This window comes from Leuciscus leuciscus (genome assembly GCF_965113295.1).
Source record: "Leuciscus leuciscus genome assembly, chromosome: 22".
In the NCBI taxonomy this organism is placed as follows: domain Eukaryota; kingdom Metazoa; phylum Chordata; class Actinopteri; order Cypriniformes; family Leuciscidae; genus Leuciscus; species Leuciscus leuciscus.
Window position 1 is genome coordinate 32,964,204 of NC_138746.1, and position 27,364 is coordinate 32,991,567.

At 37.5% G+C, this 27,364-nt stretch overlaps 2 protein-coding genes across 3 annotated transcripts in view; both read left to right on the plus strand.

Annotated features, from left to right (window-relative positions):
* xpo5 (exportin 5) overlaps positions 1–19,790 on the plus strand; it is a 44,021-nt gene extending 24,231 nt beyond the window's left edge. Inside the window, exons 21-33 of the mRNA XM_082154598.1 lie at positions 4,056–4,237; positions 4,359–4,459; positions 5,568–5,664; positions 5,794–5,929; positions 7,258–7,356; positions 9,450–9,496; positions 10,808–10,911; positions 11,001–11,060; positions 14,669–14,769; positions 14,860–14,967; positions 15,367–15,504; positions 16,655–16,819; positions 19,167–19,790. Of these exons, the coding sequence (XP_082010724.1) occupies positions 4,056–4,237; positions 4,359–4,459; positions 5,568–5,664; positions 5,794–5,929; positions 7,258–7,356; positions 9,450–9,496; positions 10,808–10,911; positions 11,001–11,060; positions 14,669–14,769; positions 14,860–14,967; positions 15,367–15,504; positions 16,655–16,819; positions 19,167–19,316 (1,488 nt within the window). The 3' untranslated portion in view covers positions 19,317–19,790. The remainder of the gene's footprint in view (positions 1–4,055; positions 4,238–4,358; positions 4,460–5,567; positions 5,665–5,793; positions 5,930–7,257; positions 7,357–9,449; positions 9,497–10,807; positions 10,912–11,000; positions 11,061–14,668; positions 14,770–14,859; positions 14,968–15,366; positions 15,505–16,654; positions 16,820–19,166) is intronic.
* Positions 19,791–19,859: 69 nt separating this feature from the next.
* LOC309487105 (uncharacterized protein) overlaps positions 19,860–27,364 on the plus strand; it is a 7,631-nt gene continuing 126 nt past the window's right edge. Inside the window, exons 1-9 of one of the 2 annotated variants that reach the window (XM_082154651.1) lie at positions 19,860–20,009; positions 21,038–21,105; positions 22,706–22,900; positions 23,245–23,407; positions 23,793–23,882; positions 25,398–25,667; positions 25,940–26,007; positions 26,559–26,602; positions 26,933–27,364. The exon at positions 26,933–27,364 is cut by the window's right edge and continues 126 nt beyond it. In XM_082154651.1, the coding sequence (XP_082010777.1) occupies positions 22,706–22,900; positions 23,245–23,407; positions 23,793–23,882; positions 25,398–25,667; positions 25,940–26,007; positions 26,559–26,602; positions 26,933–26,990 (888 nt within the window). In that variant the 5' untranslated portion in view covers positions 19,860–20,009; positions 21,038–21,105 and the 3' untranslated portion in view covers positions 26,991–27,364. The remainder of the gene's footprint in view (positions 20,010–21,037; positions 21,106–22,705; positions 22,901–23,244; positions 23,408–23,792; positions 23,883–25,397; positions 25,668–25,939; positions 26,008–26,558; positions 26,603–26,932) is intronic. The other variant, XM_082154652.1, reaches the window with a different exon arrangement.

Consider the following 27,364-nt stretch of genomic DNA (forward strand, 5'->3'; position numbering starts at 1 on the left):
TAACCACATTGTCCTGGCCAATTTCCCTCCATTGGCCATTGCCAATCGTGGCCTGCTAATAATCCCCATCCATTGAATTGGCTCTATCACTTTCTCTCCTCTCCACCTGTAGCTGGTAACTGGTGAGCTCACTGGCGCCGTTGTACTGTGGCTGCCGTCGCATCATCCTAGTGGATGCTGCACACTGGTGGTGATTGAGGAGAGATCCCCTGATATGATTGTACAGCACTTTGGGTGTACAGTAGTACTAATGAAAGCGCTATATAAATGCCTTATTCATTAATTTACTCCACCAGCTTGAAACTGTCAAGGTAAAGGTCTGTGAAAGTGATTTTGTGCCTCTTTGGGATGGCACCTCAAAGTGCCATTCACTTGCAAAACGCAAGCTTCTGGAGGGCACGTACGTCTGAAGTAATGAGTTTGGGTATAGCGGTGTAGTGTCAGTGGTTGTTCTGTAGGGAAACATCACAAACATCAGTTGTATAGCATGGTCCTATAGGAAGGACCTGATCCTCCTAATGTTGCATAAGGCAAATCTGCAGGCCCAGGCAATTCTAGTAATGTGGTCTGTGAAGTTTATCTGATTGTCAATCATAACTCCAAGGTTCCTGGATGGAGTTATAGTTGATATACTTGCTGAATGGATGTTAGTTGTGATGAAGGGTTGGGTTGGCTGAGACTACAAGCTACTCTGTCTTCGCAAGGTTGAGTCCTTCACCCAGCAATAAATGTCTGTCAGGCAGGCTGAGATGCGAGCAGCTACCATAGGATCATCTGGCTGGAATGAAAGGTAGAGTTGTGTGTCACCAGTGTAGCAGTGATATGAAAAAACATGTTTCTGAATGACAGATCCTAGTGGTGACATGTAAATGGAGAAGAGTAGTGATCCCAGCACTGAGCCCTGAGGCACCCCAGTAACTAGATGTTACAACTTAGACACTTCAACCCTCCACAACACCCTAAAGGACCTATCTGAGAGGTAAGACTTGAACCATTGGAGTGTGGTTTAGCGTGGGTTTCTTAAGCAGTGGGGTTACCTGAGCCTGCTTAAATGCTGTGGGAAAGGTACCAATGTGAAGCGAGGTGTTGATGTGAGTGAGTGCAGGGACAACTGAAGGAGAAATGGCTTGAAGGAGATGAGTGGGGATAAGAACAAGTAGACGGGTAATAGGGTGATTGGAAAGGATGAGTTTGGAGACTTCTGCCTCTGTAAGCAGAGAGAAGTAGGGGAGAATGTGTGTTTGCTTTTAAGATGTGTGTGTCAGCAGTGTTTCCCCTACAATGTATTCAGCAGCGGTGCAGAAAATGGCACACTTCATTTGCACTTTCGGTCTTGTGGACTTACAATGGCTGCCGGGTGCGCGTGTCCGATAAGTCTGTGAGATCGTAGGGTGTCCCATTTGTCATTTTAGGCCTCAGAAGGGTTCTCGCGAGCGCTCCCTTTGCGGTCGATATGCGCCCTCGATGCACACTTTTTCCGAGCCCGCACTGATGCGGACTCCGCAGCAGACTTCTTCCCGACAGTCAAAGCGGCATTATTTCACGAAAGTGCGGACTCGTAGGAAGACCACGAGTGCTTAGGGTGCCATTTGGGACAGGGTCTAAGTCTCCAAGATCTACCAGAGGTGTACCATCCTCGGGGAAGGATTAGAGTAGCACATCCAACGCCTCCAAGAAGTTACCCAGCTGACCTAGCTTGTTGTTGATATAACTAATTAAAATAGGGGAAAACAATTGTTTTTTAATTCATTATAAATTTAGATTTTTTTTTAAACAAATTAAATTTTCACCATTATAGGGTGGTTGTGTAAACACACTGCCGACTAGGGCTGGTTATCGAGTTTGATACTTTTTTTAGTCACAGACCGAATTGCCTCTAGTATCAAAAAATCTCGTCGTTTGGTACCAAATTTCTGCTTTGTTTTTTGCCCTCAATAGTTCACTGACATGGTTTGTACTGTAAATATGCTCGACTATTATAGGCGGGATATTTTTCTCTATTGAAAGAATGTATTTATTACATACTTTTGTGATTTTTTAAATAACTGAAGGAAACATACTTTGTTGCTGGCTTGAGAAAACCCAAACCTTGAACCGTGACTTACTCGGATCGCCTTGTGTGCCTTTGTCTATGGCAGATGTCACGGTGCTGCCCACAGTGCAATTGCTCCGACATAACAGCTCACTTTCAGCAGTTATTTTATCTATGGGTCGTAACATAGCCAGATACAGATAAATTAGCACATTGACAGTACATTTATTTTAATGCATTAATGAAAGAGCAATTGCGTGTGCGAATTACCACCATCTCTCTATTAATTGCAGGCTGTGGGTCATAGTTACTTCAAAAGTAAAAAAAACTGTTATACCTGTTGAGTTTCTAAGCTTTAGTGATAAATCAGAGGACAGCTTTCACAATATCTACGCTACTGGATAGGGCTACACAATATATCGAAATATTGCAAATGTATATATCGCGATATGTATATCGCAGCGGCTTGCAATAACTGGGGTCATGAACAATAGACGAAGAGAAAATCACTCACTGCTCTTGGCTGAATAACTTTTTTAGCTTTAATAAGAATCAGTATATATTTAATTCATACAGTGAAAACTAAGCAGTGTTTTATTTTTACATTTGAATATTCAGTTTCTGTTGTTAAATAACCCTAATGTAGGAAAACCTGAACCCTGTGGTTTACACTGATGTTAAAATAACACTTCTTATGCTATAGTAAAACACTGCTGTTCATTTTCAGAAGTTGTAGGGATGTTTTCTCGTCACAAAAAGAATGTGAAACGCATGTAGATTATATAATTTTAAATATATTTTAAAGATAATTTAAGTTTATTTGACACACTTTAAGCATTATCGTATCGCATATCGAGTATCGCATTATTTAATGATCGCATATCGCAATTTTCTTCAATAGAAAATGCAGCCCTACTACTGAATGTTTCTCTGTACACGCGATCTTCACGTGATGTGCAAGCGACTGTCTGTATGAGTGTTTGTGTGCCACAATGCATCAGTCCAGTAATTTCAAAATAATGATACACATCCGATGGTCTAAAATGGCTTGAATGTTCAAATTGGCAAGACTTCAAACACATACAATTGACAAAGTTTAGTGAAGACGTTAGCGAAGATGATCTGGCTTCAGGGCTCGCGCGTTGACAGAGACATGACGCGGCTCGGCTCTCTGTGTCCCAGAAAACCGCTCGCGAGCACTGGAGTGAGATGTTTTACATATTGTTCTTGAATGGTGTAAAATCACTTGAATGTTCAAAATGGCAAGCCTTTAAACACATACAAACATTCGTGAGGATGCAAACACAAGTGATCTTTCTTTCGGGCTTGCACTCTGTATGTCTGTTGACTCTGTGTTTGAGTTCGCTCTGTGTTTGAGATGTCCAATCTTCGACTGCATGAAGAACTGGAGTGTCACATAAATCAACTGAAACTCAGCATATAGGCTATTTTCCACACATACATGAGAAAGCCCTACTGCTGACACACATTTATGTAAAAAAAACAACAACAGAATTTTCCATAATAGGTCCACTTTAAGTGAACATAAACTGTTAAGAAATAAGTTTTACGTGTATCGTTATATTGGATCAGTGTATTCTGTCTTAAAGTGCCAGCAATCTAATAAATCTGCTGCTGTCTGTCAAACAACAAAAGACAAAGAGATCACTTGTTGCTCTTTAGTAGATTTAGTAGGATTAATCTATATTTAATTTATACAGTAAAGACGATGCAGTGTTGTTTTACATTTGTTACTTTCTGTAACAAATACTTTTCTTGATAAAGAATTATCTGTTTTTATATTTATTATTATTATTTTATTTTATTCTTTTTTTTCTTTTTTTCTTGACCCATTCATTTCAGGTCTTGGAGACTCCGTGAGTTGAATCATATGAGTTGAATAATATTAGGATGAGTTCGAAAATGAGTAGTGTTGGTGTGCTTCCAGGGACAGGGTTGGGAAACACTGGTCTAATAGATGTGAATATGAGTGTCTTTGATTGGCTTGTGTCTTTTATGGCAGATTAGTTTTTGTGTGTACACCATACTTGGAGTTGTGAAGCGTGCTCGTTGGCCTGCTGATCCTGAGGAGGCAAAAGCAGGCGGCTTTGTGATCAGCACTACCTCTGATGGGACCCCCATCTACAGAAACCCTTGTGCAGAGCCTGTGCAGGCCCTTCTGCCCAACCTTTTGGCCCTCATCAGGTACATTAGGTCATTTCTAGAAATTTTGCTTCCAAAATAATCATGTTAGCTTGTGTATATGTACTGTTTTTCTGCTATTGTAACAGTGTTTAAAGTAGTTTCATGTTCTTCATCCTTTCAGGACCCACAACAGCTTGTTCTTGCCAGAGAACGTCAACCGGCTTAGCAAGACCTTTACTAGAGTCTATGATATTATGGATATGGAGAAGAATTCCGTTTTAGGTAGGTTTCTAATTTGTCCTGTCCTGATACAAACACCATAATTCAGGTTTTGCTGTTACCGGTTTAAGTCAAGTCACATTTATATTACACCTTATATTGCAGCTTCACAGGAATAAACAGGAAAAGAACAGTTACTGTTGCAGATTACATCAATTATAAAACAAGTTCAATTCAGCTGTAAAGCAGCTCTACAGAAGAAAATAGTCATTTATTCAGCTCAAGTCAAGATCTTTTTGATGAATCTGAAAAATGTCTGTCCCTCCATTGACAGCTATGCAACTGACACTTTGACTGTTCAAAAAGTTCATAAAAAAATCATTAAAACTGATTCATATGAATTGAGCAGTTTAGTCCAAAATTTCAGAAGAGACAAAATCACTTCATATGTTGAACAGTTTCTGACATTTTAGTACTTGTCTGTGTGAGGTAATCTAAGCTACTAACACACAAGCTCTAGAAGCTCCGCCCTCTGTGCCGGGAGCAGCAGCTCATTTGCATTTAAAGGGACACGCACGAAACGACACGTTTTTACTGACCCTCAAAAAGGGACAACTTTAACATGCTGTAAAAAAAATATCTGTGGGGTATTTTGAGCTAAAACTTCACATACACACACTGGGGACAACAGAGACTTATTTTACATATTGTAAAAAGGGGCATTATACCACCCCTTTAAATGTCCAAATAAAGCTTTTGAGTCACTTCAGAAAATGTGGACTATACCGCTCAATTCATATGGATGCATCATTATGTATGTTATGAACTTTTGAAGCGTCAAAGTGGTAGTTTAGCTAGTATAGCTGTCAACGGAGGGACAGAAATCTCTCTGATTTCATCAAAAAGATCTTCATTTGTTTTCTGAAGATGAAAGAAGAGTTTTGGGTAAACCATCTCTTTAATCAATTATGAAACAAGTTCAATTCAGGTAAAAGCAGCTCTACACAAGACAAGTATCATTATTCAGTTATTATGGAATATTATTATTCAGATTTTGTTCTCATCTACTAGTGTCAGTGCAGTTGAATCGATGGTATTACTGAATATGAATTGTCTTTTAAACACCAAACCCTGGTTATGTTAAAGAAATAACTCTTCTTGTTTCCTACAGGAATTCCTCAACAAGTTTTAGATTCCTACGACACTCCAGTGTACAGAAACATTGATGAGCGCATGCAAGGCTTCTTCTGCTCACTCTACGAAAACTGGTTGGAACAATAAAGTTCAATGATTCATTTTTCTTTTTTGTTTGTTTATTTAATATAAAAAACTTTTCTCCAATGGTGTAATCTCACTTTTCCGGTCCTGTTTACTTTTTTCTGTTTTTCTTTTTAAAGTTACCAACTGCTTGGGAATACTGGTCCCTGCTTGCAACAAGACTTTTATGCAATAGAAGGCTTGCCAGAGCAGATTGTTGGTTCCGCCTTCATCCATCTAGACACTGTTCCAGACCACAGGCTCCGTCCCCTAGTCCATATCCTTTGTATCATATAAATGTTTTTTGTTTTTATTAGTTTTAAATGCTTTGTTTTAAATGTTTATTAGTTACTTCTACTAAAAAGTAGAGCTGCAGGGTTAATTAGTAAAAGATTGCGATCTAGATTCAAACATCCACAAAATCTCATTCCTAACTGAAAGTGATTCGGCTCTATGTCTATCAAACCTTGTATAATCACAGCGAATATACAGATCTGCGTTTGGCGCTGCTACTGAACCAGAGAGAAAACAGTTGTCATGTATAGATATGAAACGGCTTCAAAAACGAAAGTCTTTTCAACCACACAGTATCATTTTTGTGTGTTACAATAATCACAGAAGTACTGGGATAAAAGCTTATAGTTTGGATATGAACACTGATGTTTACGGTAGCCATCAAAATAGAGTAAATCACCTTTTGAAAGTAATTGGCACTTCAAAAAACAGTTTTTATCATTTAAAAATGTATTTGTCTTTGAATCATTCATTCAAGAGATTCATAAAAAAATTGCAATTTATCCAGTAATGAAACAAGTTGAGTCTTTATGAGCGAGTCATTGAATCATTCATACTGATTTTGAAATTTATCGGGAAAGGTCAGCAAGCAGAACTCGGGTCGCCCGAAGCTCAACATCGCTACATGTCCGCGTGCTGCCCACGAGGCTATCGGCGCTGACATTCAAACAATTAAAAAAAAAGTTATTAATTAAAATAAATTAATCTTTTTTTTTTCTTTTTTTTTATAGACCACAGCAATTGACATTTTGTCAGAACCTCTAGTAAATTACATGTTATTTTGTTTAATTGTCTGTTCAGAATCGTGGGAGAATCGTGATTTCTATTTCAAACAAAACAAATTGTGATTCTCAATTTATCCAGAATCATGCAGCTCTATTAAAAATTCAGTAACATCTGCTGGTAACCCTTAATAATAATGGTACCTTAATAATCATCTTTATACCTAAATTAATATATCACCATGAGCTTTTGATCAAGAATGAATAAAGAAACTACATGTTGGTACATGTTTAATAGTTAATGCTCTAACTAACATATAGGTATAAACTAAATCAAACATGCTCTATAAGTAAGAATGAGAAGTATTTGACTCCGAATTAAACGTGCATAGTTGCATATTATTGCCATGATTTAAACTCTTACCATTTGCAGCTTCATCATAAACATCACTGGATGGCACAGGATTAGTTCGCCATTATTTACACGGATCCTTTTTATCAAATGTAGATGATGCTAATTGTCATTGACTCGTGAATGAAGTGCTGTAGGGTACAGTTTGTTTTTGTTGTTTTCCTTAATGTCTTTCACGTCTCTTCATGAAGCAGCTGGTCATGTCCTGTCCTCGTGAGTACTATGACAGCCTCCTCTGTCCTTTGCTGGGTCCATTATTTGCCTATCTACAGCAGGTAAACTTCACATCACACCCAATAAATGCCTGTCTCTCTTTAATTTATTAATTAAAGGTAGGGTAGGTAATCCTGTTCAGAAACACTTTTTTTTATACTGGGTGAAATGGTCCTTCCATCCTGATAGTAGTCAATACATTATGTGTTTAGAAAAAGGAATGAAAAAAATCAGACCTCTGTAGCAGCTGCAGGACAGTAAAAACTCTGACCAATCACTGCCATTCGGTGCGAATGTAAAGAACCAATCAGATGCCTTCATGTCTCGTGCCCGCCCCGAGCCCCACTGCGCGCGCTGCCCGGCGTGCACTCATCACATGTCACCGTTCCCGGAAATATTCAGCTCAAAGCACCTGCATATGCAGTCAGCGAAGGCAAACAAGGCAAAAACTACTTCCTCGGACCCTGCCCGCACTCTTGAACGACCTCCTCTGCTTCGCCCTCAACCCCGGACCTGTCCTCGAGCCGACGATGCGGTACTTGTCTCCAGACTCGGAGTGTACGTTAGTCTTCATTAGAGTCAACAATGTTTTCATCATGGAAACTCTTACATGCAAAACACCGTATATGTTATGAATCTTACACGAAATTCATCTTCATCACAGTGTAACTGATGGTAATGGAAAAACGTGTATCAATGCAACCTGTTTTTAGTTTTGCCTTATAAATATAGCTCGTTACCGAATGAAACTTTACCATTATCGATATGCTAGCTTGATAGTGAGTACTAAAAGAAATCTTATTTGTTTATATTCATAGTGATAAAGTTAGGTATTTTATTACATGTGATTCTGACATGATGTCACTGTATGTACTGCGCTCCTTCCTCTCCACTCGTCTCAGGTAATAAATGCGTCTTGTTCCAGCCTGAGCGTTTGGCGTCGCGCGTTCATGTGTTTTGGGGGCGTGGCTTTGGAAGGAGCTCAGAAGGGAGGGGGTGGAGTGAATGGAAATAATGAGCTGTGTTTATTGCAGATTAAAAGGTCTACAGTCACTCGATTTTTATATTTTCTTTTTCAGAGTACTTACATTTTAATTATGTATTGGTATATAAAGACAGTTTAACAAATTTGGAATGTTTTTTTTTTAGAAAAATTATTACCTACCCTACCTTTAAAAGTGAATTTATGTATACTTCTAATAAGGTTAAGAACAATTGCCTTTATAATGGTATAAAGGTGCTCCTGGAAAGAATTTAAGGGAGCAGATTCGTCCCTTAATAGAAAAGTTAATAATTCCATAAAATATTGAGAGATCATTCTGCACACCCCTACTATGAAGTTTGAAGGTTGCACAGACACTTCACTGTTGTTTTATATCATTCAGTAATTTTGGGTATAGGGAAGCAACCAATATTGCTTGTAGCACAGGATTTGCCTAAAGGCCCGTACACACCGCGCGATATTCGCCGACGTTTAACGCCTCGTGACTAAACAAAGGGCGCCAATGTGAGTGTGCACACCGACGCGGAAAACGCCATGCGTAAAAGCGTAATTTTTTTTTTAAACGCCTCGGGTTCGTTTTTTTGGTTTGACGCACCGCGTCAAAAACTATCCGACCAATGAGATTGGCGCTTTTGCTCACGTGTCTGGAGCTTCTGAAGTTACAGTAAAACACAACTTGGGGGCGCTCAAACACAAAACGGTCTTGCCGAGCACACATACGTAACAGCGAAGAAGATATACGCCAAGTAGCGTCTACACTGCCCATAGACAGACACTGCCGGGAAGAAATGATGAGGAAGATGCAAGGCAAGATGAATGTAGAGCTGTTGGTGTCGTTGGTGTCGGAATAAAGAACTATATGACAAATGCGACAGCGACTACAAAAATCTTGTTAAAAGAGAACTGTTATGGAGTGGTATTGCAGAGTATAGACTGTTATGGAGTGGTATTGTATTTCTGTTTTACATTAAGCGCCATCTAATGTCAGGGAATGAATTTGCATGTTCACTCGGCTCATCGTCAGCGAAAATCGCTTGGGTGTGAACACAAAAAACGCTTTGAAAAACGCTGGCGAATAACGCGCGCCGATATTCGTCCCGGTGTGTACAGGCCTTAATGCTATCTCCTATTTTTTTATTTCATTGTAAACAGAGACTGAGCTTTCGGTGGCAGATCATCAACCAAAGGACCAGTCTGAGGTAAGATATTTTAGTGTTGGATAATACTACATTTTTGTGTACAGTTCTGGCCATTGGTTCTTTTACAGTTCTTTTAACACTGCTTTCTTCTCACACTTTTTGTGTGATACCCCTGCCTCTGGTGTATGTGGTTGAGATTGAAAGAGAGAAGCTGCAGTTGCATAAGACTGACACGAGTTTTTATTCTCCGGAAGACCTGACTGAAGCCCCATTAACGTGGTGTTAATAGGGCTTCAGTCAGGTCTTCCGGAGAATAAAAACTTTGTAAAAACACAAACAGTGACTTTTTAGCTGCATGTTGCTTGTCTCCGTACTTCACTTTACTTGTGGCTGTTCCTTGTGCCGTCGCTTTAAAGTTTGTTTTTCATTGCTTTTGACCCATGTAACCTTGTAAAAACTTCAGTCTTCACTGCATAAATTATAAATTAAATATAAATTAATACTTTTTAAAACTACAAAAGTTATTCAGTCAAGAGCAGTGAGTCATTTTTCTTTTTCAGTTGTTCTTTGATTGTCCTTAATATGACAGACAGGAGCAGGTTTATTAAGCTGATGTCACTTTAAGCCCTGCCGCACATGACCGGATCTGACGCACATCCAATTTTTTTACGCTTTAGACTGATATTTCTAATGCATTCATTTTGACAGCCCTAGTCAAAATACAGTGCCAAAAGGTTCCAAAACATCATGAAAATGAGACAAATATTCAGTTTTCTTGTCTGTTAAAATGTTTAATTTGGACGTTTCAAAATCCAATCAACAACAGAGGCACAGAACCAAGTTTTTTTTGAAACCCTTGTTTTTTCTTTCGGTAATCTGTTTCACACGGATGTGTGTCACAATACAGAAGATCTGTCACTACTTCTGTTTCAATGTGACTAAATAGTAGAATAGTATGTTTGCGTTGTCAAGCCAACATAATAATAATGTTTAAATGCAACATCAGTATGTTAGCTTTCCTAAGCCAACATAATATGTTTAAATACAGCATTAGTATGTTTTGTTTTTTTATCTCAAGCCAGCTTTGGTTACACAAGTACAATCCAAAATTCACTGCAGTTAGACCTTCAAAGATTAAACTGGTCATGCATCATGCATCTGTTCAGTCAATATAATACGTTTTATTTAAATGTATTATGTTGGCCTAAGAAAGCTACAGCTTTCTTAAGCCAACATAATACATTTAAATAAAACGTATTATATTGGCGTGAGAATGGAAACATACTGACGTTGTAAGTTTAAATAGAATATCTGTGTGTTGGCTTTGTCAAGTCAACATGATTATTAATAGTGTTGTTATTCATGTTTTAGTGCTCAGGAGGAGGAGGAGGCCTATGAGGAGAACCATGTGACTCAGGAAATGGTGGAGGAGCAGCTGTTGCGGTTGGTCACGCGAGAGGTCATTGACCTTCTAAGTGAGTTTCCCTTATGCATGTGAAGCCTTTCAAGTTTGCTTCACTTTTTATACAAAATAATAACAAAAACGTTGTAAATGTGTTTCCAGGTGTGACTTGCATTACAAGAAAATGTCCAGAGTTATCTGCAAACAAAGAGGACGCAGATGGTGAGTTAATGATCACATTCTCCCTGTATCTTGTGGTGGAAATTCACCAATGAAATTAAAGTGTGACCACTCAATGGTAAAAATTAAATAAAATGTATTTCTCTGAAATCACGTTCCAGGGTAGTCTCTCTTACAACCAAAACACATCTCAGAGAGCTATGAGCTCTAAGCAAAACGAAGTAGCCTATTTATTCAGTAATTTGGTGCTATAATGTGCTACAGAGTGAACAACACTGTGCATCACGTTGAAGGTGGCTTCTGCTGCCTTTAGGAGACATCTGATTAGCGTGTCACGGTACCAAAATTTCAGTATTCGGTACCGATACCAGTGAAAATCCACGGTTCTCGGTACCAATTTCGGTACCAAAGCTTAATTTAGATTAAATTTACATAATTATATTAAAGTGTATATCACAAAGATGGAAACTGTAGTATTAAAAACACTTTACAATAAGATTCCATTTGTTAGATAACATTAGATAAAATGACCTAACAAAAAAAACAATAGTTATATACTGTCGCAATTATTCTCCTTTAGGGGTTCATTTAAAAATACATTTTTAAAATCAAAAGTTAACATTATTTCTGTTAACATTATTTAATGCACAATGAATGAAGTGAACAAACATGACCAATCAAGTGTTTTGTATTAAATAACATTCACAAACATTAATTAATGTTGTAAAAATATATTGTTCACTCAATGTGTTATGTTAGATAACGCATTAAGTGATGTTAATGAATGGTATCTTATTGTAGCATTACCAAACTATACAGGAGATAAAATGTTTTATTTGACTTGACTATACTTTTATTTAATCCAAAACTGTATTCATATTTAACTTTAAAAGGGCTTTTTAAACCTGCTAAGAGTTATCCAGCCAAGAATAAGACTAGAACTGCTTTTCTGACGGACTGATATTAATGACGGCTTTTTATTTCTCATCTCCATAAATATATCTAGTAGTAAAGCTAATGCAAGGGCTAGAAATCAATTAATAGGCCTATGTCAAACTTCCTCGTCGTCATGGAGAGCGCAGTTCGCACAAGCGTTTGTACTCCCGTGGCGTCTGTCGTTGCTATGCATCCATGAACGCACATGGAAAAGCGAGCGCGCGCTTCTATTATGAGCGTTGCCGCGCGCCATTTGAAATAACGTATCTGCACGCGCAAAAACATCAGCACCACATCAGCGCTTTTATGAAGATGACGCAACTGCACGCGCTTCGGGCATGCACGCGCATCAAGTACCGGGTTTGAGAAAACCTGGTACCGTGACGTTTAAAAAAAAATTAGTACCGACTTGGTACCGAAGTACCGGGTCTTTTGACAACACTACATCTGATTATGAGCCTTGATTTTCAACTCGGATTACTGCACACTCACTCACGCTTATATGTGTGTTTTGGAACTAATAACGTCTGAAACACATGCGTAGGTTACTTTACTTTCTGAACACGTATGGACTAGAGTGTGAGTTGCTTTCATGTGCATCGTGCCACAGTTCCAGTGCAACCGAACTTAGATCGCCTCCTTCGGCTCCCTAGTCCACATGACAGCGGCCCCATTTTTTTTCTTCTTCATATGAACCATGCACTGTTTCAGACTTAACTAGTAGTTTAAAAGCCTACTGATTACTGTGATGTGTTGGAAATTCAGAAGCGTAGACCAGGAGACTCGGATGCATCTTCAACAGGAATCTTTATTGAGAATGTGCTGTTTCGTAGCTGCAGTCATCAAGGCCAACTAAGCCAGTGATACATTGTAGTTTATATAGATTTTAGGGGGCAGTGCTTAGAAATGGAGACAAAGTACCTGGGTGACGACCTTAAACAAAACATGCAAATAAAGGATCCAGGTATAGGAACCTGCCCCAGACTCTAGAGTATAGCCAGTCCCAGAGCCATAGAGAGAGAGAGTTGCGACACTCTTTGATGTCGCCGCTATGGCTGTCACGTGGTTCATGTAAGCCCCAATAGTTCCAAAACGTACGCTGGCTGTCATGTTCTTCTATGGGACAGACAGCAGCGATTGCATTATTGAACGGTAAATATAAAATGAAACACACACCCAAGTACTTTTTCAGCTGTTATAGCATTATTGCATTTTGTTAATGTCAGTTTTGCATTTGGAGATAAGTTTTAGGCTATATTTTTGGAGGGAAAAGCTTAGTGTTCATGTTCGCATGGGTAGTAGCACTGGCTTTAGCAGCTCTAACTTAACTTTTCCATATCATTCATCTGATGGACGTCTCATGATATTTATTTTAGCACAACTGGGCTGTATTAGGCTATTGATTCCCGTGATTTTGCTTATAAATTCCGATTCAGCCATTAGCCTATACCTTCGTGATCACGCAAGAGGTCTGCCGTGGCGGTCCGGTCAGAATTCGCTTAGAAGCTAGCTCACTCCTTCTGATGAAAGTGGCCATCCCCCGGGACCACAACGTGAAACATGATCATGTTAAGACTAAGAATATAATTTTAAGATTAAGCCATACACATATTATCAAAACTATAACAGATTAAAAACGAATTTACGCTTTTATGTTTGGGTCTATAGGTAAGTGCAGAGTGAAGATTTTTCTCTATGGCTCTGGGTTAGTGTACAGAGTAGGCTAAGAGTAAGGGTAGCAAGTAACTTAAGCAATTAACTAACAAAACACTTGAAGACAAATGAAGGTTTTCAAATAAAATATTTTTTATTAAACAATGGCAGACAACAAAAATGTGTGCTTGTGTGAGTGTGTGTGAACAAGAAAAACAAAAACCAGGGGCAGGTGATCCATGAAACAGACAGGACTGGTGATGGCCATAACAATCCTAAAGGTCCAGCATTGTTCTCACAATCCGCTTCACTCAAGACAACAAAACATAATGAAAAGTTAGTATATCCCAAAAAATTTAATTAAATAAAAGTTGCTATAAAGGTGGTAGCGATTCATTACCGAACTCTTACTGTCACAGCTGACGAAGTCGCGCTAGCAAGCAGGCAGTGCTTGAAAATTGGTTGAAACAACCAACATAAAATATAAATAATTACGCTGTGCATGTAAAAATGAAGACCAGTATAAGCATCGCAAATGGCCTCTGATAAAATATAGACAGTTGACAATTCAAAAGAAGTCGATATTTCAGCAACTTACCTCTGGAACAACTCGACGCGCAGCAATGTAAGTGAATGGTGTCCAATGCCCAAATGACAGTGTTTGGAACTAATCCGATCTTCAAATCCCGGAAGTAGGTGGTTAAAAGCGGTGCCATTTTTTACAACGGAGGTCTATGGGAGTGTCGCAACTCTTTCTCTCTATGGCTCTGGCCAGTCCTAATTCAATCAGCATAACTATTCAATGAATTCGACAGGGGCTCCAAGAGTCATTAAAGACAAAAGGTGAAAGTTTAATTAATCTGGCTCATTTGACTTGCAATAAAGCAAAGAGGAACTGGCAGAAACATCTTGCTAAAATCATTGCTTAACAGAATCATTCATCTGATGTCATCATCTTCACCTTATATGCTAAATACAATGTACTTCACCATAGTTTTTCATGTGATGTTGTCAAGACATAGGATCAGAGGATCTTAAAAAGACTTTCATCTTCTGTTCAGGAGACGAGGAGATGGTGTCGATGGAGTCCTCACAGGGGATTCAAATAAATACACCTATAGATGAGCTCTCAGAATTGGGCAAGCACCTTCTCCGAAGTGAGGTAACTAAACATTTATTTGTGAGCTCCATCTGTTGACTTCTATAGCTGAGCTCTGTGATCAGAGTCATTTTTTTCTCCCCTTCTTTTCAGGATATTTATATGAATCTCCTGACTATATGTTTTAACTCCCTTTCCTGGAAGGACACTGTAAATTGTCAACGGACTGCTGGTTTGCTCTGCTGGACTTTGCTAAAACAGGTGCTGATTTTTCCTGTCTGTCTCTGTAAAGGATAGTTCACCCAAAAGTGAAAATTCTGTCATCATTTAGTCACCCTCAAGTTGTTCCAAACCTGTATAAATGTATTTCTTCTGAAGATAGTTTGAAGAATATGGGTAACCAAGTTTGGCGACACATATTCTTCAAAAAATTTGTGTTCAGCATTCATACAGTTTTGGAACACGGGTGGGTAAACGATGACAGAATGTTCATTTTTGGGTCAACTATCCCTGTTAATAACATTCATAATTCATCACAATATTTCTATCAGTCTGCAAATGAGGTTAGAATTGAATTCTAAAGATTCCAGCTATTTTAGATTTGAATCCTTTGCCTTGTGAAAATACTATGTGTGTGTATGTGAATGAATTCTTGTGCAGGTGCTTGGTGGTAACCTGCTTCCGGAGGCTGTGACGTGGCTCTACGCCAGTGTACTGAAGGGTCTGCAGATGCATGGGCAACACGAAGGCTGCAATGCTGCACTAACTCAGCTGGCCTTGCTCATCTACGAGGCTCTAGTGCGTCATTTCAGCTCAGCTATCATGGCTTGCATGTTTCTCAGTATGGGAAGCACATGTGTACATTAATGCAGCACAACAGTAAAAAGTATATACTTTTTGCCAATGTTACCCAAAGCAGCTAACTTGCTGGATATCAGTTGCATTCATCCACTGACTCGTACAGACTAGGAGTTGAATGACTTAAGATTTTTTTTAATTGGCATTTATGAGATTAAAGTTGACTAGTCGCTTTGACAGTGCTGCCCACAAGGCTGTTGCTCCTACACAACCGTTTATTTTTATCAGTTCTTTTGTCTTTGGGTCGTTATATTTCTTTTAGATTTCTGCTCGTTCTAAATCATATTATAGATAAAGTAGCACAGTAAAGATTACATTTATATGAATGCATTCGTGAGAGAGCATTTGCGTGTGAATTAATTATAGCCGGCAGCGTCTCTCTAATAGTGAAGCTGTGAGTTTTAGTTACTCAGAAATATATGCTCAAACTTTTCAGTTTCTAAGCTATTTTATTGATAATTCACAGAACAGTGTTGACAATACATTTCTGAGCTGCTGAATGTTTGTGTGTGCTCGATCTGCGTGTAATGTGTGGGCTACTGTCTGTTTGTGTGTGCGTTACAATGCAACAGCGCATTAGTTTAGAACGGTGATTAACTTGCGTGTACAATAAGCTGTTTAAATTGTGCATTCACCAGTTTTGAGCATCCAGATAGTATAACCAAACATATCGTGTACATATCTAAAAAAAAGTAAACATTACTTGTAATGTAAACAAAAAGATACATTGGTATGATGATGCTGTATGTTATTGAAGCGTCCATTGTAGCGCATCTCAATCTCAATGCCCCATTCAAAAACAATAGTTTTTTTTGTGAAGTATCATTCAAGCCTTAATTGTGAACACTCACACCCCCCTTTATCTCTCCATGTTAAAATTATAACTCTATAACTATTATCAGTTTAATTCTCATAAAAGTCAGTGACGATCATGCTGATCCACGTAGATGGCAGTGCAGCGTCTAACACCACTGTATTATTGGTACTTCAAGTACACAAAGTACTACAGAATACACCTTTAAATCATAGTAGTGACTGAATGCATCGGTGAGAAAATGCAATTAATTTTCATTCTGATATTTCTCTACAGAGGCCTCGATACGCTGAGCTGCGTCTCATCATGAATCAGATCCCTGATATCCAAGTTGATGCCCTGGAGCAGTTTGATCAGAAGGCCATCCAACCCGCTGTATCAAAGGCAGGAGAGAAGAAAAAGAAAGAGCAGTTTAAACGGCTCATTGCAGGCACTGTTGGGGTATGGATACTTTTAACATTTTTAAAAAGTCATGGAATACACTTGTTTGTTCACAAAGAATTTCATTTCAAGATGAATTTAAGAGATATTTAATCTCTTGCCACTTTCATTATGGCTATTGTAGTCATGCTCAATTATATTCAAACTTAAATTAAACTAAGCACATAATTAATACCAGAGATTATTGTCATTGGAAATACTGTCTGAATGTTCTTCTTCCTGGCCAAAACATCACAGGAATAGAAGAATTGAATCACCTCTCATGGGTGTGGACGAACTTCCCAAAATTTCATATCATGATCTTATAACAGACAATCACGGTCTGATTCTCTGTCTTCTCAATTATGAGGTGTACTATGGAGAATATCCAGACTGGAACAAGCCTATGGACTTATCTATTTGCACAATTCAAAACACAGTATTGCATTAAACAATCAGTTGTCAAAATAGTTATTAAACTAGTGGTCGACCGAAAAAGGGTTTTTGATGGCCGATATCTTAAAGAGCAGGGTGGCGGATGGCCGATACAAAAATTAAGTAAAAAAGAAATCTTTAAATTAAACGCTTCCTTTAGATTGACTTCTTGATTCTGGAATCATATTACAGTATTCTTCACAAGTAAAGAAATTATTTGAAAAATATGAATATAAAGGAAGTAAACACTGTAACCAACAGGGCACTCAGTAATCTAAGTTTGTGTCCACTGGGAATTATATTTTTTCAAATAAAAACAAGGTAACAAATTTTACATACAGCACAGTGAAAATGACAAGAATATGACATAGCAACTAAATATACACTATATTGCCAAAGGTTTTGGGACGTCTGCCTACACATGCACATGAACTTTAATGACATCCCATTCCTGATCCTTAGGATTTAATATAGAGTTGGCCCACCTTTTGCAGTTAGAACAGCTTCAACTCCTCTAGGAAGGCTTTCCACAAGGTTTAGGAGTGTGTTTATGGGATTTTTTTTACCAGTCTTCTAGAAAACGCATTTGTGAAGTTGGACGTGAACACTGGCTCGCAGTCTCCTCTCTAATTCATCCCAAAGGTGTTCTATCGGGTTGAGGTCAGGACTCTGTGCAGTCCAGTCAAGTTCCTCCACGTCAAACTACATCTATGTCTTTATGGACCTTACTTTGTGCAGTCATGTTGTAACTGGAAGCGGCCATTCCCAGGCTGTTCCCACAAAGTTGGGAGCATGATATTGTCCAAAATGTCTTGGTATGCTGAAGCATTAAGAGTTCCTTTCACTGGAAGTAAGGGGTCAAGCCCAAACCCTGAAAAACAACCCCACACCATTATCCCCCCCCTCCACCAAATTTACTCTTGGCACAATGCAGTCAGGCAAGTACCGTTCTCCTGGCAACTGCCAAACCCAGACTCGTCCATCCAATTGCCAGACGGAGAAGTGTGATTCGTCACTCCAGAGAAAACGTCTCCACTGCTCTAGAGTCCAGTGACGGTGTGCTTTGCACCACTTTATCCATCGCTTTGCATTGCACTTGGTGATCAGAAGGGGCTGAAAGTGGTGAAAAGAGATGGATTAAAACATTGGGTGTAAACGGGTCCAAAACAACATGAGGGTGGGAGTGGGCTGCTTTTACTTGGGCCTTTATGCAATCACCCAGAACACCCTATCAACAATACAGCAATAAGCTAAAAACCCATAAAGTACAACATTCCAGGTTCCAAAAGTAAAAACTCCATTCCTTTTCTCTGTAGGGAAATTGATTAACAACAACTTATAAAACTTTAAATACCAATCTGTTATGAGCTCCAAAGGTTCTTAATCAATGGTTTATGGTTTTTGAATCCATTCAGTTTGCATAATTTCCACTAATAATTGTGTTTTACAGTGGAATTCATTGTGAAAAACTACATTACCCATGATGCTGTACTCAAAATTCCACCAATCAGAGTTGCAGAGAGCAAATCATGCCAAAAGAGCTCTGCGGAAAACGCCCACTCCCATGAAGCACCACCAATCACATAACGAAGTCAATGTCCCTACGCTCTCAAAATACTTCAATATTATTCTTTTTTAAATCCCTATGGGAAAAATTAAAGGATCACCTAATCATCCACTTGAACACTGATGATATTACCCTGTATCGCTCAGCTCTAATCATTCATACAGTTCAACTCGCTAATAAAATAAATACAAAATATGAACACTTTCTATATTACAAAATTGGTCTTAAATTTGCATAGAAATGTTCCTGGTCGGCTACAATGATAATAACATCTTAATTTAATCAAATGAAATTGCATATAATAAATCATTGTCAATCAAATGTCAACATTTTAATCAATTGGTCCATTTGTGTGTGTGCTGATAGAAACCCCTAGGACAGCAGTTCAAGAAGGAAGTACACATCCGAAACCTCCCATCTCTGTTTAAGAAGCCAAAGCCTACGAAAGATATGCTGGAGAACACTGATGCTGCAGGTCTGATCGCTCTATTCTCTCCTGACCATGACCATTGCTGAGGGAACCACAGCTTTACAACACCCTCACTTCATTGAGCCTCTTGAGTTGTAGTACAGTATCCAGTCTGAAAGGTCTTTTTAAGGCAATGCTGGTTTAATGAAATGAGGAAAGACAACCAGAACATTTGTTTCATTTAATTTGGGTGTACATTGTTTCTTTTGTATGGATCTATGTAATGGATCTGTATAAATGTTATTTAAAGAAAATTCAAATCTTGCTGTCGAGAAAAAAAAAAAAAAACCTTTTGAAAAGATGAATAAGTCTTGTTAATTATACAGTCCCATATCTGTTCCGGGGATCTTATGTGCAAAACCAGCATCCAGCACTACATTCCAATACGAGACGATGAGCTATTTTTAAAATAAATTCCAAAATCAACACTAATTGGCATTTGACATGTCTGTGTACAGATTATGTAAAAAGTGTTGTGATTTATACTCTGCAGTTTTTAATAAATGTATACCTGGACAGTTTTCAGTGATTGTATAGACTCTTTCCTCTGTAGTTAAATATTTTTCAACAAGTCCTCCAACTTATACGACCATAATGGTCGTTTGCACCTTTCCTTAAATACGACCCACTGCATCATTTCCTAAAATAGTGCCCCTATAGGCGGCGGGAGATATGCCACGCAGAGTCGCCTTGATGCATTGTGGGTTTTCTACGAGATGGCTAATCCGTGGCTAATACAGGTAGGCTATATTGATAATAACCTTGATAATATGATCATTTTTGAACAAAATAATGTGCAAGGCGCTTGTGCTGTTTCATCTTGCTTTGTGGTGATTTTTTAACTTGTTAGAGGTTTTTACTTGAGAATAACGTATGAAATAAGAAACACAATGAAATATCTAACGTAACGTTAGCCTAACAGTTAACGTTAAATGGAAAAGTTATCCTACAGCGTGAACATCACAGGTGACATTAAACTTCGCTTTTATTCATATTTATCGACTTAACATTATTAAAAAGAGATGGATTATTGTTAATTATATCGTCTATTCAAGATTGAATAGGCCTGACGTTAATACGTCGCGTGTCAAATCATTAAGGGACGTTATTTTTCTCATTATTTGAACATGAGGGTCAAATCATTTGACCAGATCACATGCATTTTAAAGTTAGTATTTAGTGTGAAATCGTTCGGAAATTGGAAACGTTGTGTGTAAGGGACCATGTAAAAAGTCCACACATTTTGTTAAAACGTCCATTCCATATTTCGTTAATCTGACTCGATCATCCAAATACTATTTTAAAGTATTTAACATGTGAATTAGGCCTACGTTTCAGTTAATTATTAATTGACGTACATTCATATTTGAGATAATATTTTCCAGAAATATCCAATTGTGGAAATTAATAAATAAATACTGCAAATATAATCATAGGCCTAACTAATAATTAATAATAAATAAAATAGATGTAATAGTTGTTATTTCAAATAAAATAAATATTTGTAATAAAATAATGGAATTATGTATGATAATAACTAGAATGGAATTGTTTCCACACGTGTGTGTGTGTGTGTATATATATATATATATGTGTGTGTGTGTGTGTGTGTGTGTGTGTGTGTGTGTGAATAGAATAGATCTTTATAGTCATTGTTAACGTTTAGTGAAAAACTCTCTTCTCTTTCTTAGCTCTTCAGAATTATAAACTGTATGACCAATATATTCATTGTAACATTGTGCTATTTGTCTCTTATTTTTTTATACAGGTGCAAAACCAGGAACAGAATAAACATTCTAGAGGCTAGAGGACAAGGCTAGAGGACAGACAGCAAAGGTGACTAACCCAAGTCATCTGATGTTGATTTTTATCCACTTAAGCATGATCATATTATATTTACCAAACACAGTTAGCACAGTTACTGATTAGCGCCCCCTAATGGTGTGGAAAAATATAACCGCTAAGGTAACAGAGTTAAAGCTGTTACAACCTTTCCAAAACATTAGCTAATTCCAGTTCTTGCAGCATCTGACACCAGTAGGCTACATGTGTCTATTAGTGATGCGCGGGTCGGCTTTTTTTTACAACCCGCGGGTCCCGCTTTTATGAAATTATTTGGCCCGCCCCAGCCCGCCCCGCACCACTGTATCTATTTTTACAACCCGCCCCGCCCGCACCCGCGACCATTAAATAGACATAGCCTACTAGGCATAGTAATGTAAATGAAAACAGCCTTTATTTCAGCCTTAAAGTGCTTGGAAACATCGCCCTGTAAACTGGCAATAACAGACGATTCTGAATATGAACCATAAATCAGGTCATATTAATAAGATAATGATTTAAACATTTTCAATATTTACAAAGCAGCGTTTGTATTCATTCTAATTCATCATTCACCTTTTTTTCTTTTAATTATGTAAAATCCCGACCTCAATTTCTCCCGCACCTCATCTTCCATCTTCACTTTTATTTCTCCGTCTTTGTTGTTGTGGCTGGCGGCGGGAGCTGCTTTGCGCGAGCTGTGTCACGTGACGCCAAAGGTTTGGGGAAATCACGCAAGTTGCATTGCTACGGCCATATCAAATAACCTCCTAAAATATGATTAGATTGATATTCCCAAATATTTAATATAGGCTGGACATTGCATGCAACATATGGATTTTTATTTTATTTTGTTTTTAATGACCCGCCCCAACCCAACGACCCGCGCATCACTAGTGTCTATGTGTCCGTGTTTTTATGATCTGTTATACTACATACCTCACGTGTCATTCATATCTGTTTTAGAAGTCAACAACAGTCTATAACTATGTATTATGACATTTGATCTAAAACCTCTTTTATAGCCTTCTTCTGATGCTTTCAATAATAGTCTACCACAAATACAAATACAAATACAAAAAAAAAAAAAAAAAGTCCCTGTGAACTGGAAGTTGCATGTGAAAGGGAATATTGAACAGAGGGCAGGGTTTTACTCTAGCGCTCCTCTTCTCCATCTCTGCTCATAGCAGACTAACGGTTTGAGGGGAGTGGTTAGGCGTTTCCCAACCCAAGCCGTTAAACCTACATCATCAGAGAAGGAACGCCATTCCAGACCAAAAGTAACTTTTCAGATTTTGATGAAAGATTACCACGGCAAACATTTTTTTTTTCTGTGTATATACTTGCATAAATGAATTGTTCACCTCAAGACTAGTAATATGCACCAGCAAAGTAAATCGGGTATATTTTGATTTCATGTCGCCTTTAAGTTGATAAAACAATTTTTAAAACCAGGTTCTGAGTAGCATTATACTGTTTCAGTTTTCTTTAAATGTTTTGAAAGTTAAGTCACTGTGGTAACAATATTTTTGGAGACTGTGACTTGTCAACAAAGGGTGAAATTTTTTTTTTATTATCCCCTCATAACACATATCATTCATGTTTCTTTTTACAGATGCCTACTCTAAAGGATTGCTACATATGCAGTACAAAAATTGGAGTTGCAAGCAAAACATGTCACCACTGTAGTGCCAAGCAGCCATATAAGCAAAAGCTTGAGAAAAAAAAAGAACAGCTTTCCCAAGAATGGATTGACCGGCAAAAAAAAAACTGCAGTGTGAACAAAGTTTATGATGCAACAAATCTACTGGTAGGTTTATCTTTCAGATGTTAGTCATAAAATAGTAAGTACTGTAAATAATCCCTGATATTTAGCTTATACACACATGTCGTTGTTATATTTATATACAAAAGCTTCAACAATTCTTTTTTCAGTGCATAAGGACTTAGGTGTAACATCTGTTTGTTTCCATTGTACTCAGGTCTAATAAAGAAGTTCTCTCTCTCTCTCTCTCTCTCTCTCTCTCTCTCTCTCTCTCTCTCTCTCTCTCTCTCTCTCTCTCTCTCTCTCTCTCTCTCTCTCTCTCTCTCCCTCCCTCCCTCTCTCCCTCTCCCCCTTATTAGTTTTATAATTCTGTCTCAATTTTATTCCAGCTCCACAAGTGGGAGCTTTTAGAGAGGTTCCCACTCCTTCTCCTTGCCAGGAGAACCTCAAATGGTTTTTCTGCTGAGTGCTTCTGTCCTTGGAAGATGGATACAGAAGAAACTCAGGATGCTTTTCTTACCATAAAGAGGTTGTATGAAAGTCTTCTTAATGGTAATAAACACAAATGCGCAATGCATGCAGAATTTTCACATATTTAATTGCTTATTAGTGCATCCTCAATTATATATATATTATTATGATTATTATGATTTTTTTCTCACCTTAGGTTTTAAAAATTGCATATAAAAACAATACTTCCAATGTTTTTACATAGGGGAAATTACATAATAAAACTTGAGCAGGGTATTATTTTGATAATGTTAAATTGATATTACATTAATAAAAACAACCCATATGTGGACTTAAACGTAATAACAAATAAATAAAATAATAAAACCATAATAACACTTTATTTTATTATTTATTTATTTTTGCTGAATTATTATTTAATTATTATTACTCTCATGTCCACATCACAGTTTCTTTTATCCAACAGTGGCTATAAAAGCACCAAGCAGCACGGGAGAGAGTTCTGCCATTAACACATCAGCAGACCCAGCATCAGATTCCCCATCTCTGCTTACCGGTAATGGTAAAATGTTTCATTCAATTTAACTAACATGTTCTTGTACAGCAAACTATTTTTTTTGCACCTGTCACCCACCAAATAATAATATCTGTCCAAATGCAGACCCTAAGAGTGACACTCATTACACTCATAAAATCATAAATGTTTCATCCTTGAAAACAACAAAATACATTAAATATATTTTGTTTAATTCTACAATTTATTTCCATAGATTACTACATACTATACTATAGTAAACTATATTGTTAAGGTGAGCACATTGTATGAACTGTATCTGTACATGGTGGTGTAATGGTGTATTGGTTTTACAATTTCACACCATGTATGTCTTTGTGCAGCTTAAGGCTGGAATACACTACATGAATTTTACCCATATTTTTGCCTCAATTCAGAAATTGATGCTAGTTGCTAGAAGTCAGAGCCAGCCTACACATTCTGGGCAGTAACATTTCACAGAAAATAATGTAGTGTATGATGGCCAGACTTTTATTTGTATTTATTTTTTAGCTTCAGGCTATGATTATCAAACACTTTCCCTGTTTCACAAACAAGGCTTAAGCTAGTTCCAGACTATAATGCATGTTTCAGCTGCCATAGGGCACATTTATTAAAGTTACTTAAATGTCCTAATTGAACAAACACCGTGTCTTTAGTACATGCGATCAACACCGCGACAGGAGATAAAAGGTTATCTTCCATATTAATAATTTTTTTTGTCCTAACCAGCCGCAACGGCAGCATGTGACGATTCTATTTTAGAAACGGTTTCTCTTTTTCTGTGACGCCGCGCTGGAACAACAAACACAAAGTGTGGCAATGATAATCTTTAAACATACTGTTTATGTGCTTTACTTAATGTTAAAAGCGTGTAATGTGACTCTGAATATCATTCAGTGCTCCAGCTTTGTAGCTGTAAAAGCAACAATGGAGAATTCACATCAGATCTTGAAATTAAACGAATGGGGAAACAAGAACATTCAAACTGTGAACAAACAAGTCTATTATTGGACAAATATTGTTTTAGTGACTCATTATGTATTTTAAATAATGTTTAAATGGTGTAATAAGTGTACATTTCATTATGTAGGCTACTTCACATAACCTGTGTAACACACACAGGTTACATTTTCTTGCGAATGCCGTCAAGATTAGTCTTTACCCTGGTGCTATGCATTTGCAGCGAGAGCCCGGCCCCGCCTACATGCTGTTCTGATTGGCTGTGGGTTTTGATTGATTTTGACGCATCTCGCAGTCGCGTCGCTTTTGGTGTGGACAGGCAAGTTGCTTGTCGCTGGAATCTTATCGCATCGCGTCTGGTTAGGACATGGTGAAAGGCTTAAACCTGGCTTAATATAAGCCCTGTATGTGAAACCGGCCCATGTTGTTTTATTTGGTTATGTGTTTCCTAAGCAATGTAGGCACATGTATTTTAGTTTATTGTGCCCAGAACAGAGGCTACAAGTTGTATAGTGTATTCCAGCAGTTTTTATTTATTTATTTTTATGTGTGCAGAGACTCCATCAGCAGACCCAGCATCAGAGTCTTCATCTCTGCTCAGCCCTGAGTCTGACACTCTTCCTCCTGCATCTTCCTCCTTGGCTTCTCATCCTGTTTTCACCTTCTCTGAGTCTAGTCCTTTACCTTCTTCTTCTCTGGTCTCCTCTCTGCCACCGGCCTCAACTCTTTCTTCCTATTCTAAACTGTCCACTGAGCTAGGCAGTCCAGGTCCAGTATCTTCCTCAGGAAAAGAAAGAAAAAGAAAGAGGAAAGCAGACAATAAAGGTATGTGTGGATTTGTTTAGTTTTTTATTTTAACATAATGAGAGCTTTTTAGAGCTAAAAGAACATGGCCTTTCTCATTGTTTTTTTTTAAAGGCTGGGTTAGAATTCTACAAATGTAAATATTGTAATATTTTCTTTTACACATATTGCAACATATTTATATTAAGCTATTCAGTGTTGTGACCATAACGTACCCAAACCAAGAGTTGATTCTTTGTTGAACTTTTTATTTTACTTGTGTCAAATTATAACCATATTTTTATTTGTTTCAGAATGCCCCATGCATAAAGACTCAACCAACTTCCCCTACAAAAAAATTTTGAAGAAAAGAATCAGGGAGGTTTGTTTTAAATAGCAAAATACTGAAATAACCCCACCCCCCCCCCATTCTAAAAAAAAACATTCACAGCAACAATACTATTTTGTACTTTTGTATGTTGTAATTGCAATGTATTTGCACAAAAAAGAAACATTACAAAATATACTAGATGATTAATGTAAGGTTTAGGTATTTATATAATTTGTGTTATAATGTTAAACCGTGTAATAAGAAATATTTTACTTCACAATTTAAGTTGTGCAAATTTAAAACCTTAACCATAGAAATGGTAGTGTGACAAAAATAAAAACTGCAGTATAACTGCAGTATACAATATTACAAAATTGTATTGATAATATAGTAATAAATTGAATTGTGCTAATAATTATTAATTAAAGTTTTATTATGCTTATTATGATAGATTTAGTCCAACTAACTATTTATTTCACTTTGTTTATTTTCACTTGGATTTAATTTTGTATTTACCGTTCAGCAGATGTATGACTGTAACTTCATGTGTTGTAAGTAAATGTCATTAACATTAACCCATGTTTCTTTCTGTTTCTGCTAAGGGTCATGCGGAGGTGTTGGTGCAGTGGCATCCTTGCTCTGGATGGTATGCATATTATTTGAAGTTTATATTCTGTACTGTAGAAAATTGACGGAACTTTTTTTTTTATATAAAAACATTAGAGAGAAAAATTTACATTGCAAAAACATTTATTCAGTTTTAACTGAAGTTGCAGTTTGATCAGGACTTCAGACTTCAATGTAATTAAAATATAATTTGAAATGTGGTGTGCTTTTTATTTTTTTTATCTATTCTTTAATGTTTTCAACCACTCTTAGTTTGAAGTATTTTTTTATCAAGCCTTTGTTGAGAACCAAGATAGTATTTATATTCCATTAATAAGCATTGTAACTAAAATTTTTTGCTGTCTTACAGTGGGAAAAAGTGGAAAAACTCCTGGGAGCCAAGAGAAAATATTCAAAGTTCATCATGAAGAAATCTCTTGATGTGTTCTCAACCTCAGTGTCAAAGTAACAGTGTTTGTATTATGATTGTCTTTTTATATGCAATGTTTTGTTCTATTAATTCATAATTAGAATAAGCTTCTATATATTTGTTTGTGCAAAACTGGGAACTGAGTTTTCAAGCAAGCCATTTTTTGACTAAGTGTGTGTGTGTGTGTGTGTGTGTGTGTGTGTGTGTGTGTGTGTGTGTGTGTGTGTGTGTGTGTGTGTGTGTGTGTGTGTGTGTGTGTGTGTGTGTGTGTGTGTGTGTGTGTGTGTGTGTGTGTGTGTGTGTGTGTGTGTGTGTGTGTGTCCCGATGTATTTTTTGTTGCTAGGTTGTAAAATGGATGCCTTATATGACTT